Genomic DNA, 19,074 nt, shown 5'->3' with positions numbered 1-19,074 from the left:
TGTAACCGTTTTTCAGCACACTTTAAGTTGCTATTTTTAACGCGTTATATAATATATTGCATGCAATAAAGGTAGAATAATGACACAGGAAATATGCGTCAAAGTTGTACTACTTTATCTTATCTTTACATTATCTTGCTTTAGATAGGAACACTTTTAAACTTAATTCCTCAAGTTGATAATCTTATAACGTTATTTTGTTCAATAATAAATTTGCTATGCAATAATTTAGTAAATAATTAGAAAATTATATTATTTTACAAATTGTACATAAAATTCAAATCATTACTTCATTTCCACCTACTTATTTTTAGCTAATTCTGAATTATGGCAAATTCTTGTACAATTATCTAATCGATTTATTTTTTTAACGAATTGTAAAACCACTCGCCACAAAAATAAACAACTGTGGCCAGAAACGACTTTAAAGAAAATTGTTTGCTTATACACTCCCCTCCAATTTAAATAAATTCCCCTGCGGGGTCGGAGGCCGAAAAAAAAGTTAAAAGTAAAAAGCGTTTTTGGAGGTGGAGTGGCATTTCCAATTATGCGAAACTCCGAACTGTTAATGAAATATGTCAGAAACAATTTGGTATAATTTCTCACTTAAAGCTAAAAACAATTTATAATTAGAAAAGGCTCTTAGAATACGAACAAAAAAAAACAAAGAAGAAAAGGAAATGATGTCACCTGTTGGGCAATCTGAAAGTCGCAGACTCTACTCTCCTATTTTCGTATTTTTCAGTGACAGTAAGCAGGGCGCAGGACAAATAAACAGTGATTGCGGATAGACAGGAGCAGACTGGGAAAACAAAATGGCAACTGTCGTAGACGGAAATACGTCAAGTGTGGGCACAAAGCCGTCGAGAGTGGGCGGAAGTGGGCTGCGAAAAGAATAAGGGAATAAGTTGGTGGCCAGGAAGCGGGCTTTGTGTCCCTCCGGGGGAAAATCGGGGTGGCGGCGGAAATTATTGTTTCTATTTCAGAGTTAGCCGACTGTTTGTCGCTTAAACTTTTTCATTTATGACGGATTCTGCCCCATTCTGGTTTTTCTAATACAAAATTTATCTTTTATAAAAATTCCAGTTAATGATTTCTTATCATTTTGACTGCTCCATCATTACTTTTGTTGAAGTTTTAGTGTTCCCGGAAATGACAAAAGTTTTGACCAACATTTATTGACTGCAATTACATTCAGTTTTGTGTTTTAAATAGTAGAATTTAAGCCGCAGCTCTTTAAATCGCATTGAACACCAAATCGTTTAACTTTAATTAATATGTTCTACAAGTGATGTGAATTGATTGCTTGTTCTTGTCATTAAAAGAGCTTGAGAAACTAATTGCATTGTTTGACAAAGGGCAAAACAAAGCCGTGTGACCTTTTCACTGTTCACAGTTTAAACTTACATTGCCCTTGGGCAAAAGTTTCAAAGTTTTTGACAAAATCCTTGGCTTGTTGACACTTGAACTAGCCCGACGTGGTGCAATGCTTCATCAGACTATTTCGTAATTGGATATTTCGAAACATTATAGAATGTCGTGCATATTTCGATGCCAGGATGCAGAACTTGGTGAAGTGTTTCAATTTAAACTTGGTCAGCTTGTTGACATTTATCGAACACAAAGTCATCAGTGCCGCATCCAGTTCTTACTAGGGTTTTATTAAGCTCAATGTCCTTCTCTTTCCCAAAAATATTCGCCTTGATATTGAAACTCACCGACAAGTCAGTAGTTCTTCATGTCAGTGTTGAAGAGCTTGCAGTTACCGGTAGCAGACCTCACAGAGTCATTTCTATGGTGTTTTCCAAGGAAGTGCGTTGCCAAAGGACATTTTACAGCAATAACCAAAGACTGAGCTTTAGTAACTTTCATGAAGTTAAAAGTCCTTTGATTTACACCATGAGTTTTCTTGCCGCAAACGGTTTGCTTTCTCACTTGCAAAAAAAAAATATTACACTAAGTTTTTTATTAAAAACTCGGACTTTTATTCAATTTGACCGTTGCCAGTTAAGTATTTTAATTAACTTTGGCTTTAATTGCAAAATGAATGAATCATTTTTTTTTGTATTTTTGTTTCGCAGTCCTTAAAAAAAAACCTTTGAATAACTAATTGCATATGTGATAATTATTTAAGCATTGATAATTGCAAGCAGGCAGAAATAAATTAACGATTTGCCTTCATTAACTACACGATGCATTTAACAGATTGTATATGATTAATTGACCTATTTTTAGAAAGAAAGAATGAACTCAGTGGATTTTTTCAACCATCAATTTTGCATGGATTAATGTCAGGGACCAAAGCCAGAAATTTACATGGCACGCAATATGTTTGAAAGACTTACGTCGGCAATTTTCCCGGGACCATGAGATTTTGTGACACGCGTGCAAAGTGATTGCGTTTTGTTGCCATCAAAATACACATAAATAATCCAATTAATTGACAACGGCGACACAAGGCGGCATCCTTCTGGGAGCTCGAATAATTGGTTTACGGCTAGAGGCCCTCCGCTCACTCAAAGTGGCGGTTTGAAGTTTCAGACACATTTTCAGGTGTATTTGATGGACCCCCTCCCCCATTTCCCATTTCCCTTTCCCCTCGCCATCGCCCTCGAGACCCGCACAAAATGGCTAATTGGTTGCGCAGAAAGGTAGATAATTGGCAGAGCGGGTAACGGACGAATCGGACCCGGAGCGAACGTTTAATTGAATTTGCCCAGAAGGGTTCTTCGTAACAAATAAACGGTGCTGGGGAATGGGAAATATAAAATATAAGACCTTTGCCTGAAAACTAACAGAAGTTCAACAAGCATCACAATAATAAAATATAAAAATTTACTCTATACCAATTTTATTACAATTATTAATTATTATAAGTTAATTCTTTAGCTTTGAATAATTATAGCCTCTGGGCCTTTTTTTGAAGCACAAAGATAATGCATAAAATTAACCGCTGTTAAGCTCAAATTAATAAACGCCAAACAAAGGTGGAAAATACATGGGACAAATTTTCTCCATTATCAGTCTACAGTTTTTTCTCCATATTTTCGCTTTCACAAAATTAAATATTTAAAATAAAAAAAGAGTTCACTTGCCGACTTTAATGCTTGAATTGATGCCCAAAGTCAGCGAACCGATAAATGCGAGTTCATAATTCTTTGCAATGCATTTTGTAATTAAGTGCACAAATATTTATGCTTGGCTTGAGGGAAGAATTTTTTTTTTTTTTTTTGCATTTAATACATAATTAGCGTTGCTCTTTTGTTTAATGTATTTTAATAAACCTTCGACGTATGCCTTAAATAAATATCGTACAACGCATTGACCTCTTTGGCCTTGATTAAATAAAATATACATCTGGCTTTTGAGTGCGAGCCGTAAAGGCAGATATGTTGGAATGTTGAAATGCATTTTATAGGCCATTGCCCGGGCTTTATTTGTCGGCCACGCTTACTGTGCTTTTTGCATCAGTATAAATATATTCCTGCATTTTTTCAGACCGCCACTCTTATCGCTGTGTGTGAATGGAAAACCCGCACCCGAAATGTGAGAATTCATTCAATTGCAATTGCAAATTTGTGTCACTGAACTGTGAAACAATAAAGATTATCCGGGCCGGAGATGAGAATGCGATGTATGACCGGGTTTCGGTTACCAGTTTAAATACATGTATATGCTGGCATGACTTACTATACGTAGGATAAGGGGCAAAAGGCACTTATCTTCTCATGTCGGCGGAGGGCTTAAGCCTTTTAAGAAAAGCCAACGGAATGCACGGGATCAATGGCTAATGAGAATGAAATTAAAACAAATACGTGCATATTTAACGCCAGACCTGAATTAATCGCAAATGGAGAAGCCACAGGAATCTGGTTCGACAGATGAGTGCTTGTGCATCCGTTGGCATTGTCTGATTAAGAGTGGATCGAAGTGAACCGGCTGATTGGAGGAGAGTTCTTTGTGTTTTCTGGGCCATTGTTTGCATTGGCATTTGTCCTGGGCCCGCATTAGGATTGCCTTTCGATCCCGACCAAGTTGTGTCTGCATTGGCTATTTGCATGGCACTTAACTACTTTGCAGATTTGCTCGCACTGCCTATATGTCGGCATATTTAATTAGCAGCAGTCTCACAAAATCGCCCGACAGCTGACAAATTATGCCAATGTGCGTCGTCCGTCGTCCGTCCTTCGGTGCTTCGGTCCTTTTGTCCTTTTGTCCGGGCGACAGGACTCGAACACTAATGCACTCGGCCTAAATAATTTAACATTCATTGTCTCTTTCCAACATTTCCCTTCTGCTTCTGTGTATGTATATGTATGTATGTGTGTGTTTGTATGTTTGTATGTTTTCAACGAGTTTTCAGTGCGTAAATAAAACAGAGGCTGCTCGATGCTTAGTTTGCACATTGCCACTCGCATCACACACTGCGTATACGCAATTTGCATTGCATTCGAGAATGCCCCCAGGCACTTTCAACACCGCAACACACACGCGCACAAACAATGCCAAGTGCCAGCTGTTGTCTATTAAATGTCAATTCCAATTTGTATGTGGCTTAAAAATTGCAATTGCAAAACCTTGCCTGTAAGGGACCAAAATCAGTGCGAGGGTCGTGACAAAATCCCCGAAAATTCCACAAATACCTGACAATTTTCATTCTGCACTTGCTCATTTCAATCGAAGCGTGCCAAATGGACTTACCCAAAGTCCTGCGTCTCACCTCTACTGAATTCGATTTCCCAAGACTCATTATTTAATTATAACTTAAGCCGCAGCCCATCTGGCAAAATGCCTGCGTCATGAAATTCCGCTCAATTGCATTTCCCAAAAATAAACACCTGTCATTCAATAGGATGGGAAAATGCAGATTTTCTGCAAGCACAGAGTAAAATAATTTCCATCAAGCGACAAGCTTGTTAAATTTAATCAGAATGCAAACTTACTTGCAAAGTAAATACTTGTCTTTTTCCGGTGTGCGTGGTAAATATCTGCGAATGTCTGTATTTAATTTATTTAACTTCATCTGTATGAGTTGCAATCCAATAATGTTGTCGTCAGGTGCAAATTGAATTTATTTAATTGCCGTTTTGGCTGTGCCAAGTTGGTTCTTAACGAAATTTATGGCAAACTAGACAAAGGTATTTAAAAATGATTTATTTCGAAGGTGTACTTTAAATTAAAACTCATAAATAAGGTCGATTAGAAATACTCAAAATGCACTTCATTTGGTGAATAAAATACGCTTAATCAAAGAAGTATTCCTTTTCAACATATTTTATTCTCAACTTCATAAGCTGGTATGGTTTATCGATCAATGTTTTCTGCAAATAATAAATTGTAAGTTTGTGAAGCAATTTGGATCAGTAGAGACAAACCTGTTTCTCGTTTAAAGTTAAAGCTGTTTCCATCTGCAAAAAAATTAACATTTAATAAAATAAATACGGAAGGGAAGTGTACGTATTTTCAGATATTTACCTGTGCCTCTGCTTCTCTCCACATTAAGCAAAGAATTAGGTTCAAGTCTCTATCTCTATTGGCCACAACCGCATAATGAAGGCTATTTAAAAACTTCTTTGTTATTGCATTGGCGGGAACATTGACTTGAAAGGAATTTAATTTGTGACAGTTCTTCAAAATGGGAGCTAGGAATCTTGGAAAGTTCACATTTTTTGGGTGGTGCTCTGATAAAACCTCGATGATTTCCAGATCCTTCAGCTGACCCAAGAACTGAATGTCTTTCAACTTCTGATATCCGCAAGAGATTTTTCTCAAGCAGCTTAGGGTGACCAAGGACTTAACCACGGTTTGGTTGAGGTACTTATCTTCAGATACTTTAAATGTTGTAAACGGTGTACTGATATATAATTCTTGCAGCGTTTTGAAGTTCAGAGTGGATAAACTAAGAAGCAAGCGAGAAGTTGGCATATTAACAGATAAATATCGGAAATGGCGCACATTTTTTACCATTGGCAAAGGCAGTTCTTCACCTAAGTAGTCATTGTCGTAAATGATTTTCAGACTGCGAGTTTCGGGATCTAGGGTTATATTACAAGCTTCGCTCTTGATCTTCACTCCGCGCTCCAAAAATAAATGTAGCACTGATGCCATTAATACGATCATTTTAGCAGATAATCCAAGACTTTTAAGGTTGTCAAGTCTTAGGAAAGGTTCGAAGTTCACCAACCGATAGATTTCCGCATTCTTTGAGCAAATAGTTAGGTGACCCCGGGGAGATAAAAACAATTTTGAATCATCACTTGAGACGGTAACTTGTTTTTTTAGTAAATCTGCAATATCTTCAGTAACAAAGTGTCCCTTATTACGAATGCTCACTCTCGTAAGGTTTGGGTGGCTCTTAAGGTGCACAATACTTTTGGGGTCACAAAGTCCACACTCTAACATTCTAAGGCCTTTAATTTTCGAAATGACCTGCACCATTTCGTCATCAACATCGAACTTTAAGCACAATTGGATTAGTTTTGACTTTTTTTTCTCGCTAAAGGCTTTTAGAAGTTGGAGCACGGAAATGGGTTGCTCAAAATACGGAACTTCTGCGACTGGAGGTTCATATTCATAGTCCATTCTCTGACGTTTTGTTGTGAGACCCTCATCCATTTCGAAAGTCTGTGTCGAATGCCATTCCTTCAACATGACTTCTTCACCTTCATTATCAAAGGTTGGCATCAGGAAATTGACCTCTGTTTCCACTGGCTTCCAACCGATTTCCAATTTCTGCAGCTTGTCCAAAAGTGAGAGCCTGACATAACCATTATCCCCTATATTGGTACTCAGCAGGAATTTCAGTTGTTTCAAGTTTGGGCAATGGCCAACAATTTGAGTTAACTTTCCATGGTCGGAAAACTGACTTGCGTTGACTTCTAGGGTGACCAGTGAAGGATTTCTGGAGCAGAACTCAACCAGATCAAACATTTCAAAGGATGATGTTAGGCTCAGCTTGACTATATTGCGAAAAAGCCCAAGACCTCGAATCTCATGACCTGCAAAGATGAAACTATTTTAGAGTGAAAGTAATTTTGATAGGCGAGGAATTAGCTTGCCTGCGATATCCACAACTAACTCCTTGAATTTCGGAACTCTGTCCGGATCCAAAACCACACGCTCTGCTTTGCCCTGCAGTCCATTTAAAATTTCTTCGAAAATACTCTCGTGTTCACGAACATATTCCTCGGTGTTGAAGCTCAGTTCAACGGAGTTAAGCAGAGGGTTCCCCATCATTGCCCTGATATATAGGTCCATGTACCGGTCTCTCTTTTGCTTTGTGGCTCTCTTTAGGGTTTTATGAATCTCCATAAACTTGACGGTCAAATGTTTGTGCGGAACTACGTGCAGCAGATCGATTTCCAACTGGTCGTACATCGATCGCGACCAATCCCAAACGATTCTCTTGAACCTCGCACACGTAACGGCAAAGTTAAAGATGTCGGCATATTTGATGGCAGCAACAGATTCATTGGCATTCTGCAATTCGCAGCTTTGTTTCAAAAAGTCGAGAATGCGAAACAGGTCATAATGACTGATATCTGTTATGGCCTTCATCGATTGGTTGTTCGAAGCAAGAACAACAACTTGTTTTATATAGTATTCCTTGATCCCGCACGATCGCAAAACGGCCGTCCAACGGCCGACGCATTTAAAAGCAAACTGGGCTTTTTTGCTCTGAGAGGAATTTACTGGAATTACCTTATAATTCTGGGGTATATCAGGCTGACAACAATTTCATAAAGATATGAAAAAATGTTGAGAAAAATTTTGGATGAGTACTTTTTTTATGTTAAATAATGTCTTTCGAATTTCTGTTAAATCGTTCGAAAAATATTTATGTATGTAGCAAAACAGAGAATACGTTATTCGAGAAGTGCGAACCAAAAAGCACTCGAGTTTTATCAGCTCGCTGAGAGCGTCAGTAAAAAACAATCAAAGAGCTTTAAGTATTCATATAAAAATATGTAGGCACATTGGTGTAGACCTTATATTTTTCTCTTTTAAAAATTAATAATAAAGCAGTTCTCGAGGTCTGAATATAAATGTTATCATTAATTTTTTTGTAAATTGAAAACAAAAATTACTTATAAACAAAAAAAATAAGAATATGTAGCTTCATAGAGTTTGAAAAACTTTTTTTGTCTTTTTTTTTTACCTGAATAAATCGGTAAGAGCTTTAATTGAAGAGAATAAAGTTAAGTATTAAATGCAAAAGGATAGTGCAGAACCAAGTTAACTTTGAAAAATTAATAACATTTCAGATGGCGTAAACGCAGAGCTCGTTATGCTGATGAACCGACGGACATCATTATGTAAAAGCTAGGGCCATCTCTGCGATTTATGATCCGCAGCATCTTTTGAATGAAAACTTAAAGCGCAGTTAAAGTTTGTTTAAAGTAGTTGCCGCTGCAAAGTGAAACTGGCAGCTGCACTTAATTTGCAGTCAGCTCATTTGTTTTGCCAACCACCCACCGCAAGTCCCAGGAAACTGGCATTTTTCTCCGCTTTTCCCCCTTTTTTTATGCCACTTTTCTCACACTCCTTATATCTCTATCTTATGGCGGGGAATATGGTGCAAAAAAGATGAGGAAACTTTAGAAGCCGTTACTCCTCGTAGTCCCATCCCCCCAAGTAAATCCATTCGAGCCCCCTGGTTGTGCGGTGGGTGCGTGTAATCTACTCAAAGCAAATAAATTTTTAATGCTGACTAATGTAGAAAATGTGAGCAGAAATTTACCTGGCAAGCTATAAGAGACCGTGGCATCAACTTTCGCATTTTTACTTCATCCAGCCGGCCTTTTCCCAGCGTCCTTCGTCCTTCGTCCTCCGTTAGTGCAATTTGCAACAGGATTTCGCAAATTGAAAACGAAGACCTGCCGCCTGCATATTTATCAATTTTTAAAGTTTAGTTTTATGTTGCAGTACATTTATTTGCCTGACAGTTTAAGAAGGCATCTCATAAACGAAGTTGACCTAATTGCGAGTGTACAAAGTTGTCAACATTTTTGGGGCATCGATTGCACTTACAATTACGAAAGGCAACAAAAAAGCGCAACAAATTGGCAAAAATGGTGAGTCATTAAAAATAATTTAAAACAAACATCACAGAAAAGTTTCACACCAAAAAACTTGAAGACATTTTAAATGCGAAAATAACTGAGACAATGGCTGGAAAAGGGGGTTGTTGCTGAAAATTGCAGGGCAGCAGCAGTTGCAGCAACAAATTGGCAAAACTCATAACGAAGCAAACAGGAGGAACATGAGCGCAATAAAAGGGTAAGTTCATAAAATTTGTAATAATTTGATAATTCAAATAAATTGGTTATTCATGAGTCAAATGTTTGATAAGCATTTTGTAAGCGTTAAATTTATGTTTACACCTTGGGACCTATATCAATTAAATTGTTCAAATCGTGTTAAATAATTATTTTAATATTTTAATAAAATTTTTGTTTTGCAATACACATTTTTTGTTATATCTACAATAATATTTTTATACCCCTAAGATAGTTTAATACCACGACCATGGCCAGAAATGGAAGGAGAAATCCCCAAAATGGCTCAAAAACAGTCGCAAGTGACAACGAGCTAAGGGCGTTCAAAGGATGCTGGTGTTGCTGCTTTTTGCAGTTGCTCCTGCTTGCCGTTGTTTTAGTTGGTAATGAAAGCGACTGATGGTGGGGGTGACGAATAGTAAAGGGGGGATGGGGTAAGGGAAAAGCTGGCCAAACATTAACGAGCATCAGCGAAAAACTTGCAACTTGCCGACGCTTCCAACCGAATCGAGTTCTGCAGCAGGAAGGGGCAGCATTGCATTGTTTGTAAAATGCTTCGAGTAAATTATGCAGAATTGCTGCAGAGCAGGCAAAGCCGACGCAAAAGTTAAGCGCCCAACAAAATGGAATTTACATTGCCTTTCACAACTTGCTCGCCGATGTCTTTGTTGCCTTTGTGTGTTGTTTTCTATTTGCCAGGGGTTTTTAATAAACTTAATAACTTTGCAATTTGCTGCTGCAATCAGCGCGTGGAGCCAGCTGTTCCCATCATGCAAATGGCCAAAGGCTCGCGGACACTCCAGGCACTCCAGGCACTCCAAGGCACCGCATGGCGTATACTTAATTTTGAAGGCGCATTATGCAGGCAGCACGTGCCAATTAATAAAACAAACTCCTCAACAAAGCTGTAAACTCATAAATTCGGATTGGGGGTGGGCCATATATTCCGATACCTTTTAATTCACTTAAAAGGTTCTGGTCATCACAGAAATTATCTCTGCGGCAAACTTGGTCTCTGGGCTCTTTAAAAATGCATATCCAGTCCCGTATCAACTGCCGAAACCTGGAATCGATCCTTGTGAAGTGTGCTGGCAAGCGAAAGCACGGAGCAGATGTTTTCGTGGGCGGGTCATCGAATAAACAAACATCTGTGGCAAGTGAGGTTAGGACACAAATTGAATTTGCGCCCTAAAAGAGCATAACAAATAGACGACACGCATACGCCGTGTGGTACGCAAAGCCACAAAACCCACATGCATGTCACTGGATAACCAAGACACCGGACAGCGCAAAAAATCACTCACTCATCCAATCGCTCGACTTCAGTGATGGCAAGCGATCTGGTGAAAGTACCAGATTTAATAAATTATGTTAGGTACACTGAGTTAGGTACTCAGACTTAATGCAAATTCAAAAAAAAACTTAAGGTTTTAGTTTCTTGTCACAATAAAATAATGAGACAAGTTTATGTATAATTTAAATTTTTTTTATAAGTATCAATGGGTAAGTAAGTACATAGGTTCCGGGATAAACTAAATATAATACAAATACAAGTATTTTCTATGACTCGTACATATTGTCAAACTTTAATTTGTTTTTAAAAATTACCCCGAATTAAAGTTTCCACTCTAAAATGTACCTAAAATGTAGTACAATTCTGCCATCTACCATCTAAAAGTACTTTATTCATCACTGCCCACCTGACGGTCAAATTCAGTCAGCCATGACGCTTAGATATTTTTGGCATGCGTGGCGAGTGACGGCGGATGGCAAAAACAGGTCCGCAACAAGGACACAGCTGCTGCTGCTGCTGCTGCTGGCCGAAATCCCGACCCACATGGCAACGTCATCATCATCATCGCCACTGCGATGGCGTCTGGATAATGGCCACCTCCGAGAGGACAGTTAACAGTTGCCAAACTGGCCAGCACCAGGTAAATAAATCAAACAAAAACGGCGACTTTCGGCGACGTGATGAAACCAAACTGAAGTAGATGAGAAAAATGTATAGACGGCAAAAGTCACGGGGGCTCAATAGTCTGACTGATTATCCATCCAGCTGCTGCTCGGCAGCAGTATATAGAGCCAACCTCCGAATTGGATTTTGGCAACCGAAACTGTCGCAGATCCTGCCGCCGAGATGTGCGTGACAGAAATTGCGAGCCAGACACAGAGCACAGAAACAGGACCTCTGACACGCAGCCTGTGTGCTGACAAATGCTTCCTGTAAGACGTCTGTCGACGTCCATCAGTGGACTCAATAGACGCGGGGCCAGCAGGCGAACAGCTGGCCAATAGCAACAGTTAAGTCGATTTTGACACATGGAACTCCGTTCGCCCGGCAGAAATCAATAATGTCTGGTGGAGGACCCTCTGGAAAGGCAGGAAATGTCATGTGAAGGATTGATTTGGTTCGACTGCAAAAGGAATAATTTGTCATGTGAAAAAGTTCGCGGATATGGGAATGTTTCCAGCTCCCTTCTTGGATAGAAGTGGAAAAGAGTATCATTTACTACAAAAATATTTTGTTAAAAAACTAGGTAATCAATCACAAAAAATATATTTTAGGCGAAACAGAAATTTATTTTATATTCCTTAAGTCTTAAGGAACAATTGTTTAAGTAAAAATAAATATTAGTATCATAATCATACAATAGCATTATTATTATATTATCAATAAAAGAAATAAGTTTACATTTATTTTTAATAAACAGCTTTATCACTTTGCTATTCACAATAAAGTTGTTCTTTTTTGTACCATCCTTGTTGACTTTTAAAACATTTTTTCCCCTTTGTTGCGCTTTTCATTTTTTTCAACGCCTGCAGAGGCAATAAAACCAGTTAAAGTTTTGAAGTGCATTCAACCGAATGTCGTAAAATAGAATAGCTGACTGAATTTTTGAATGATGTGCATTATTTATGGCATTGCTTGTTTACGTGACCTCACCTGACCCACTGAACCAGGTGACCCCGAACGACTGCCACGACTACCACTCCCTGCGAAACTCTGACTCCATCTACGAGCGGCCACACAATTGAATATATTATGGAATATATATTGCGGCATATATTAGATAGCCAGTGGATTGCGGTCCGTGGTCCATCCAGCTTTGTCGGTACGTGGTGGCCACTACGCCACTGTTTGCTTTATGGTGATCACTCAATTTGAATTAATTTGCGGCTGTCATGCCAACCTTAAATTAGTTTGCAGCGATTTGCATAAACACAAGTGGAAACTTTGCGGGAGTCTCGGCATTTGACGTGATTTTGATTGGATTGCCGCACAGCAGGAAATTGTAATACCGCTTATTAGCTTGCCAACAAAAAAAAAAAAAACATCTTCTCTCCCCAATTTTTTAATTTCCCCTACTTTCTAATTAAATTAAATATTTTTTCCCTTGGCCAGGGGCATTTTTCCTTTGTATTTTTTACGAGGCACTCAATTTGACTTGAAAGTAACGCCAGTAAGCGAGTGGAGCAAAGTGAACAGCAGCTGTCCGAGCCTGAAAGCCGTTGAGGTTTTGTGGCTTTTTGGCCAAGAGGCAAGGCAGGAGAGCACAACAGCTGTGGAAAAAGGAAAAATAAATGTTTTGCCACTCTGCTTTTCACGACTAATTCGGTTTTTGTTTATCTCCACACTCTCGCACATGAAGAGATTTTCTCCGCATTTTTTTTTTCGGGGCATCTGCATTGCTTTTGTGTGACAGGCTGGCCAGAAGAGCGGGCTAACTGCAATTTGGCCGCTTTAAGGGCTCCCCGGTGCAGATGTGCCCTAATGCCATGTGAGGATGAAGGATTAACAGCAGCAGCGAGGACTTCTCGTCAGCCACCGCACCACAATGAGTTGGCATCCTGCATCCTGCGTCCTGCATCCTGGATTCCTGCAGGCTGCAGCTGCTTTTGCCTTTGCTCCTTAAACGTTTCGAATAGAGAGCACTGCAGAATGTCGGTGGTCAGTGGTCTTAAGTGCATTTATTTTTTATGTCGGGCCAACACTTTAAGCCCGAGGTAATGGCAGTTAAATTCTCGCACTCTCGGGAATTTGGGGCTTAAAACTTTTCCTCTTGTGGCTACATACATTGTTAAATCGAAATGTGCTTTTAAAATAATTGAAATTGTATTAAAGTTCATACTAAGATTTGATTCAAAAGATAGTAAATTTATTTTTAGGCTTAAGATAAAAAAAATCATAAGGAGTTATTTGTAATATAATGTAAATCCATTTAAGTATCAATCATTGAAGCTCAACACTTACCTCTTCGGCATTAATTACTTAATAGATTTAACGCCACGTAGCGTCCGAATATGAAAATCATGAGCTGCGGAACAGGACATTCCATTGTGGGCAGGAGGTTACCCTGTGAGCTCCAAGAGCTGTGGTCTAAGCTGCTCTCGCACACACAGCTCCACATCCACAATCACTTGTGTGCGGCTGGCTGCTGCGCTGCAAAATGCCATGTAAATGACGCTAATTGTATTACAATTTGCTTGAATGCCTGAGCGTTGGCAATGGCAAATTAGAAACCGCTTAGTTTGGGTATATTCCATGGCAAATAGCACCGAGGGGGAAGTCTCCTTTGAGCTTCGGTGCAATGGCAATTGTTTTGGATCCGCTCCGCTCCTCCTTTGTCCCGTGCAATCCTAATCATGCAATCACCAAATGCAACAGACTCCAAGGATGACGACGTCGAGGGAGAATTTCGTTTGGGGGGATTATCATCCAACTCATCCCATAAGAATGCTGAACATGCTTCCCATTTACTCCACAGAGGCGGTTAGGTATGTGGAATTACTCAATTGGAGTACTTAAACTGTTTAACTGTTGACTTACATGATAATTATGTTATCTCGTTTTGGAAATAAGTGGACGTCCTTAAAGTCAATGGAAACGATTTAAGGATCTATCAAAGTGTTGCATGTACGAACATGAAGTGATAAGGTGATAAGTCATAAGGGCTTTTGGCTAGATAAGCTAATAATTTTTTTTGCTACCTTTCTTAATTTGGTTTCGATTTTTAACTCTCCAAATTTTTCTACATCAATAGTTTGGTTTCGATTTTTTTACATTTTTATAATGCTACTCCTTTAAAAAAATGTTCAAAATTCTGCTCTTTAAGTCCCATAACTTCCATAATTGAAAACCCAGCTTTAAGCCGAGAGTTTAAGCCTACAAACTCGCAACGTCATACCAAACGGAAACGTGACAAATTCACAGCAATTGTTCTCTGTATCTGCTATCTCTGAAGGCCCCAAAACCTAGTCCCAACCCCAAAAGTGATCCAATGAACCCGAGAAGAACACTGTCATAGTTTATCACATTCTGTGCAGTGGGTGGATTTTTTATTCCTTCACTTGGCTACTTGCGCTTTTTGTTTCCCCTCTCTTTAAGCCCTCTTCCACCAAAAAAAAAAAAAAAAAAAAAAAAACATACACCCACAAAAAGAGTGCTACGAAATATTTCCTCCATCTCCTCCGCCGGCAATTGTGATATACGTTTCGCCATCCAAACTGTCATATTTTGTGACATTGTGCGTTGGAAAAGAAGCTGGGGAAAGTGGAAGTGGATGCCAAAGAGGCTGCGGCACTCGGAAAGTGCCAGCTCACTTGGATCGTCTGGATTAGCTGGATGTTGTGGTGGCAGTAAAGGAGGGCACACAAAAAAAATAAAGGCCAAAAACTGTGAGTCAAGAAAGAAATGGGCAAAAGGAAAAATGAAATTCAAGTGTTGCAGTTGCCCAGAGCAACAACATTGCAATTGTCCAAGAAAATATTTATCAACCTAGAAATTGATTAAAAAGTGTTTCCAGCAAAAACGAGTTGGAAGCTGGAAAAAGAATTGAATCAAATTGCCTGGGTAGCCAACAAAAAATTGCGAATCAGAAGTTTGCAGCTGGCCAAAAGTTATTTTACCTCAGGACATTTTTTTGTAAATGTCCGAGCAATAAGAAAAATCCCTTGATATTGCGTTTAAGGCTCTCCATTAAATTAAAAGATTATTTGAGGCAGTAATGATTTTATGAAATTAAATATTAGTCAAGTTGTGTAATAATTTAAAATTGCTTCTGGTAAAAATAAACAAAAACTCAGAATTATAATATATTAAATCATGGTGTGCAATGTATGTATATCGAACTCTAAATTAAATTATCAAAATACCATGAGAAATTCAATAGAAAATAGTAAGTTACCAGTAGTTTAACTCGATTTCGGATTTAATTTGGTTTGCAATTCACCGGACATTCCATTTTAAATATTCAACCATCGGCAAAACAGATAACCCATTTATCTTTACGTGTGTGGGTGGCCTTATCGGTGTGTTGACGTGGTGTTTACACATTGCCTGTAAGCTGGCAAATTAATTATCACGAGTTGCTTGAGGCGCTCGAACTGCATGGTTAAATTAATTATTTATAATATGGCTAGGTACCGCAAACGAGCAAAGTTTTTGACCACAGGGCGTAATTTGCTCATGTGCAGTTTCGCACATTTATCATCAGCTGGATAAATCAAATAGAAAAATACATCCTCTCCAAATTCTTTAAACAGCTAAAAATAAAGAAAATCTTGTTAAACTGTTAAGTAAATAAAACATATAATGGAATGGCTCCTGTACCAGCACTAAATGCATTAATCAGAAGGGTATGTTAATGTTTGCTGAACAAGAACACTTGACACTTCAACATCGTTGTTAACCAAACCAAGTCATAAGGTTAAGTGGAACCACTGAAGTGTGGCAAGTGTTTAACGTCCAACAGCATTAGAGCTAAAACAACAATTGAAGTGGCAAAATTACAGCGTTTAGTCGGTACAAACTTTGTCAATAAGTAAATATTAATATTTTTATTGCTTTTATTTGCCTAATGACTAAGTACACACCATTTAAATTAACCATTAGGTAATGTGTCACATGCATGGGCTGACAAACAGTTTGGTAATCAATTGCCAAAAAATAATGTTATTGAATATTTAAATTTTATTCGCAATTTATGGGACCATTGGGCGTTGACAGTCGATTGTTTCGAAGCGGAGACACACCCAGCTGGATATAAAATTGGACATTAAAACACATAAATAAATACGCCGGGCGTTTAAAATTTTAGCACAACATTATGGCATTCGAACGGCGACTCGCATGTTTTTATCACTCGAATTTAGGATTGTTTCCATGACTTTTATTGCGGTCGTAAATTCAACAAGAGGCATCCAGCAAAACCACAACTGCAATTGAATTCTGTTGGCTGCATTAATGGTGAATTATAGCCCCAAATGCCGAAGAACTTTTCGAATTCATTACATTTTAATTAGTTTACTTTCATGATGGCACTCCAGCCCGAGCCTTTGTTCTCCCATTTTTTTTATTCCCCTCTCGATTTTAATTCAGACCGTATACCTGTGGGAAAAAGAGTAGAATGAACTATGGCTTCAATTGTTTACTGGCTTGACTTTCATCCCAGCCCTTCTCCCCGCAGAGGGTCGCCACCAAAGTTCGTCCTGGGAACGGTGCGTTGTGCGGGTCGCTTGATTTGTTTGGGTTGTTCGACCCTCCCATTTGCATAGGCAAGCGCTTCCCGTCTGGGGATTCTGCACTTGTTTTGCATATTCGGAAATGGCCTTACCTCCGATAAGTCTGCGTTGGCTGGTATCTGTTTTATGGAAATTCGAATATTGTCTTTTAGCTCAGGCCAGACAAATACTGATTTTCTAACTATTTCCTGGGGTGGAGGCATATTAAGATTTTTGCATCAAGTGCAAATCCCTATGTTTTATTCATGAGGGATTCATAAAAGAAAATGCTGTTTTCTGGTACTTAAACTTTCTTTAAGAAACAGGGTGTACCTTGAGTTAATTTGAAACATAATTATAACAATTTATTAGGTATTAAACAAAATCGTACTTTAAATATAAGAGTCCTAACAATTTGTTTCTGCCAAGTTCGGTTGCATGAAATACATTTTCATACGTATTCCCATCCAAAAAAAACCTAATCTGGAATTTCTTTTTATCTTTAAAGGCTTTAGAATTTTTTTTTTGCCAACAGACAGCACATAAGTTTATTTTAAGCCAAAACCCACCTCTAATTCCATTCCAAAGGCCTAACCAATTAAGATGAGTTCCATTTCGGCCTTCGCAAAAGGAAAAATGATATCCGACTTAACCCGAAAAGTCCATTAAAACACATGAAAATACATTTTCAGGCCAGTGTCCTAATGGCCAATGTGCCAAACGCACACAAGCACACCTGGAGATGCAAAAATGTTTGGAAGAGGCAAGGAAAAATGGAAAAAGGTGTGCCAAAGCTCCTCAATTTACACTCGCTCGCAGACACACACACACTCAAACACACACACGCATTAGGCAAAGGTCCGACACGGGAAAAAAAACATTCACACGTGCGAAAATGTAACAATTTACAAAAGGATATGCCGAAACGGACACGGTCACACACACACACAAATGCTAAAGGATTCGCTCTGGAGATGGCCGTAAGTCTGTGATTTGATCGAGGAAAACGCCAGAAAGTCACGTCTCATGCAAATTAGTAACTGAAGAAGGTCCTCCCACGCGTCCTGTCACCAACTGACCCAATTTCCACTACTGCGAAAGCAATTTGAGCGAAATTTGAGAAATCTTTCTTCGGGTCCTCCACACTTATCGTGTGAATTATCGCAGGTGTGAGTTAGTCACGGTTTTCCCGGCCCCAAAGTCGTGACTTTCCTCACATCCCTAATGCAGATGCGTTACCACCACCTTGCTTTATCCCTTTCGGTCGCATTTTTATTTTTATTTTGCTTTTTACTTTTGTATGTAAATGTTTGAACTGTCTGCACGAGTGCCACGAGGATGAACAACAACTAAAAAAACAGTGGAAATTGCAAAAGGGGTCAGCAGCTCGCACACACACATAATACACACAGTTCAAAGGGCGCACACCCGTACGTATACGCAATATGCCTGCATTAATATGCAAATATTTGGAAGAGCACATTTTTGACTTGGCTCAAACCCCGCCTGCATCTGTTCTCTGCTCCTCTGTTTTGGTTTGTTGTCTTCGGGGCTTTCGAAGGGATTCCCCCCAGGTTTGCATAGGGATTCGCCTTTGGTTTTGCAGAAGGAGAATCTTTCTGATAAGCCGAATTTAAATTTGCATTTACTTAATTTAGATAACTCGAGTGGGGCTGGATAAAGTTTTTAAAAGGGATTAGCCCATGATATGTTGTATTTGTACCAATAAAAAGCCTTGGGAACTAGAGATAGTATTAACTAGAAAAGATAGAGTGTCTGTTGGAAAAACCAATTGCAAACAAAAGCTTCTTGAAATAACTTTTTTAAAAGGGGTTATTTAGAGGCCTTTAATTGCCTTATGGGATGTACAATTTGTGTTTTTTTTTTAAATAATCCTGGTTTTTGTTTGTTATTATTATGTTGTAGATGCATTTTATCAAAGTATTTTATTACTTGAAAGGTTTTCAGATGCAGTTTTGTAAACTCTTCTCTTTACATCATAATAGGTATATCAGATATTTTAGCCCTACATAGTTTTTTCTTCCCATTGAATACTTTTTATTTCAGGATTAGAATTTAAAATATTCTTAATACACTTAAAAGAAAACTACAACTCCACTTAGCACACATTGCAGTGAATGTAGGACATTCTTGTCCTCTGCGAGTGCGGAGCATAGAGACCCATTGAACTCAGAGAATTTTCCATTACTTGGCACTTTATTGTGACCCCGATCCGCAGGCAAAAGGCACCAGGCAGCAGGCAGCTGGGGCATACACCAAAAAGGTGTTGCTA

The 19,074-nt window shown here is 38.7% G+C and overlaps 1 protein-coding gene across 1 annotated transcript; it reads right to left on the bottom strand.

The window, feature by feature from the left end:
- Positions 1 to 5,243: 5,243 nt before the first annotated feature.
- LOC108089282 lies at positions 5,244 to 7,557 on the bottom strand. Its single transcript, XM_017187461.1, has 4 exons — positions 7,079 to 7,557; positions 5,476 to 7,012; positions 5,376 to 5,408; positions 5,244 to 5,321 (listed from the first exon to the last, which is right to left on the bottom strand). The coding sequence occupies exons 1-4, from the start codon at positions 7,555 to 7,557 to the stop codon at positions 5,244 to 5,246; spliced, it is 2,127 nt and encodes a 708-aa protein (XP_017042950.1).
- Between the last annotated feature and the right edge of the window lie 11,517 nt (positions 7,558 to 19,074).

Source organism: Drosophila ficusphila, unplaced genomic scaffold, assembly GCF_018152265.1.
Source record: "Drosophila ficusphila isolate 14025-0441.05 unplaced genomic scaffold, ASM1815226v1 contig_286, whole genome shotgun sequence".
Taxonomy (NCBI): Eukaryota; Metazoa; Arthropoda; class Insecta; order Diptera; family Drosophilidae; genus Drosophila; species Drosophila ficusphila.
The sequence above is the reverse complement of the archived record's forward strand: the minus strand, read 5'-3'. Positions and strand labels throughout refer to the sequence as shown.

Bases quoted from the DNA above. Each gene is read 5' to 3' on its own strand.
- LOC108089282 (XM_017187461.1), bottom strand. From the start codon at position 7,557: ATGAAGGCCATAACAGATATCAGTCATTATGACCTGTTTCGCATTCTC. The intron at 7,013-7,078 runs GTTAGTTGTGGA...ACTCTAAAATAG, and splicing joins AGAGTTCCGAAATTCAAGGA to TTTCATCTTTGCAGGTCATG. The intron at 5,409-5,475 runs GTAAATATCTGA...ATTTTTTTGCAG, and splicing joins GGAGAGAAGCAGAGGCACAG to ATGGAAACAGCTTTAACTTT.